The 2,841-nt window shown below is 42.8% G+C and overlaps 1 protein-coding gene across 1 annotated transcript in view; it reads left to right on the top strand. All coding sequences in view use genetic code 11, as the record gives it.

Annotated features, from left to right (window-relative positions):
• The window catches only part of EGR_06635 (Beta-1,3-galactosyltransferase), a gene marked incomplete at both ends in the record, with an annotated part of 1,817 nt that extends 252 nt beyond the window's left edge, over positions 1 to 1,565 (top strand). Inside the window, 4 exons of the mRNA XM_024495884.1 lie at positions 15 to 934; positions 1,163 to 1,231; positions 1,252 to 1,327; positions 1,374 to 1,565. Of these exons, the coding sequence (XP_024349742.1) occupies positions 15 to 934; positions 1,163 to 1,231; positions 1,252 to 1,327; positions 1,374 to 1,565 (1,257 nt within the window). The remainder of the gene's footprint in view (positions 1 to 14; positions 935 to 1,162; positions 1,232 to 1,251; positions 1,328 to 1,373) is intronic.
• Between the last annotated feature and the right edge of the window lie 1,276 nt (positions 1,566 to 2,841).

Below are 2,841 nucleotides of genomic sequence, written 5' to 3'. Positions count from 1 at the left end.
TATTCCATTTTTAGGCTCCCATTTTTAATCCACGAATACGATTCCTGAAAGTTCCCTCCAGTATCTGCTCTCCTCTAACAGCTGCACGGGTCACAGATGGTATCATTTTTGGGTCGTCCCATCCTAATGTAGTAATTATATACAAGTCTGCAGTCTACAACTTTAAGGAGAGAAATCAAATACGCAAACTCTACTATCTATCCTACACTGATGTCAACATCCACCTGATCTTCTCCATCGGATTGCCACGAACTTCTTTAGGCAATGTGTTTCAAAGAGATGGCTTTAACGTGACCCTACAAAGTAAAGCAGGACAAAGGCTGCTGGAGCATTCGCGCTTTCCATCAAGGGCGAAAACGCAGCTAATCAGAGAAATGCACAAATACAATGACCTGCTTGTTGGTGACTATGAAGACTCCTACTTCAATTTGACGCTGAAACAATTCCACTCATTCCAATGGGCTGCTAGATTTTGTCGACCCTACAAACCGACCTTCGTCTTTCTCGACGACGACTTTGCCGTAAATACTGACAAGTTAGTTAACTTCGTTCGCAATAAAACACGGGAGCAACTAGAATCTTTGAACTACGGTTATAAAATGAATGTGAATCCTGTCGTTCGGTATCCCAGTGAGTATCCACAGTGGGCTCTCTCGAAGCGCGAAATCCCTTGGCCAATGCATGCACCACAGTACTATGGTATGTACAGCTTGTGGAGCTACCGTCATGTACACGACATAGCCTTGGCGATGCACTTCACCAAGCCTTTGGTCCTTGAAGATACGTGGTTGGGGTTGGTACAGCACAAGCTGAACCTCACATTCGCGAAGCTAATAGGCATGTTCTCCCATAATTCACTGATGAGTAAACAAGTCAGATGTTCTAATATCTTTTTCGCTCTCATTAGCGATCTCAGACTACGCCATTGCATCTCGTAACCTTGTAGCGCTTGCTTTCTAATAAACCTCAAATAGCAAATATCACTATTCTGGTAAGCTGATCTTATGCTCTCTGCCATACTGGTGTTTATTAGTTGCTAATGCGGGACTAGTTTGCGTTTCAACTGGGAGAACTGAACAAAACTTTTAAGTTTTACTTGCAACTGAATGGTCTACTAGTCTGTGCTGGAAGTGATTTCCGCTATCATTGACTTGCCACTTAGGCTATCATGTGCTTGTAGTGTCACCCAAAATATGAATCAGCAGTCTAAGGAACTGTCTTCCCACATGAGGTGAGTCCACTTGCCTGTAGAGAACGCGATCAACTTTCTTCAGATTATTGCCATGCGGACAATAGCTGCTTCGAATGTCATGAGGAAGATATCAGAGTAAACTAAACATCCTTATACTTCGAAACTAATTGATCATTATTAGGTGATTCCTTTAGTTCTCTGTTGTGCCAAATGTCTAAATGGAATTCTTTGGCAGACCAGCTTCAAATTTTGCTTATACCGCTTCTACACTCTCCTAGCACCGGTCCTGTACTGCTCCTGTGAATCCGGCCTTATCGATGGACCTATGCCAGTCTCTTTGTTTGTGTCTAAGGCGACTCATCTTCGCCAATGACTCCCAAAGTGAAAATAACTTAGTGAGGTAATATGTGGAGACTTAGAGACCAGAGATTATAATGACAAATGAAGAATGGCGATAGTAGTGATGACGGTGTTTGTGACGATAATGAGGAGCACGGCTTTGTAAGAAGAGAGGAGGTGAGTGGTTGGATATTTGAATGAGATAATAATAGCACTGGTTACGAGAATTCCACTCGATTTGCTAAATTTTATGCTAGCTTTTCTAAATACCTCTTTCAGCTCAATTGGTGCCAACTCCTTCAGCACAGCTAGTGAGTGCTGTATAAATGAGTATGAAAAAGGTTTTGTAAGAGAGGTGCCTACAACCATTTGCTTGAATATGTCACCTTGCCTTTCAAAGCGAAAGTGTTTAGCGCTATACTGTATGGTCCTCATGGCAGGCAACAGGTAGTTATAAGACCGTACACAGCACGATATTTGAAAAGTGCAGTTTTGTGATTAAAGTGCTGCCTATCCTCCTCCTGTCGCCATTACTTTGCGCCACTGATAAACTCCTCTGTCAGTACATCTGCTTACGACATTCGCTTCAATAAACGATATTGCACACTAAACGCTCACCCAGGTTCCCGATAAATTCGCAGCTTAGGATTGTAGTTTAGCAATACTCTAGATCTGTTCACCACTTTAACAAAGAGTTCACGAAAACCGTTTATTTTCATCTTTGTCAGCAGTGCAACACTGTGAATAATTCATCGCTTTCACGTCGCCTTGACTAGAAAGAAGCAAAATGTAGCTTTACTTCAATTAGTTCATCTACTCGTTTTCGCTATTGCTCAGATTCCTATCAACCGGTCCATCGATTTTGCAGTAGCCGCCTAATTACAACTAGCTGACGCTGACCGTCCTAATGCGCCCAATGCTCCTGCATCTGAGGGTGCGACTATTCCACATGTATTTGGAAGCAAAAACGTCACCTACTCACAAAGGTGTTTTTAAGACATCGTCATCCGCTAACATATCATTGGCTCGGATTCCACACAAAGTACACGATTTATCTTCAAGGCTGACATCACTAGAATGAAACCTCTTAGACTAGTCTATCGATGCCGAATGTGAACGTAAGTCTAGCATTCACCACCTGAGGCTTTCATTCACTCCTCCATCAAATCGCTCGCACCACTACTACACATTCACTAGGGAGATGGACCTCACCACCTAATGCCGAATCGCATTTCAGTCCCATCATTTCTATGTTAACTCCGTTTGCCTTCCGCAAGTCATTTTCATCATCCAGTTGCGGATCAGCCACT

This window comes from Echinococcus granulosus (assembly GCF_000524195.1).
Source record: "Echinococcus granulosus chromosome Unknown EG_S00060, whole genome shotgun sequence".
Taxonomy (NCBI): domain Eukaryota; kingdom Metazoa; phylum Platyhelminthes; class Cestoda; order Cyclophyllidea; family Taeniidae; genus Echinococcus; species Echinococcus granulosus.
Note: the sequence above shows the minus strand (reverse complement) of the source record. Positions and strands in the feature narration are given on the sequence as shown.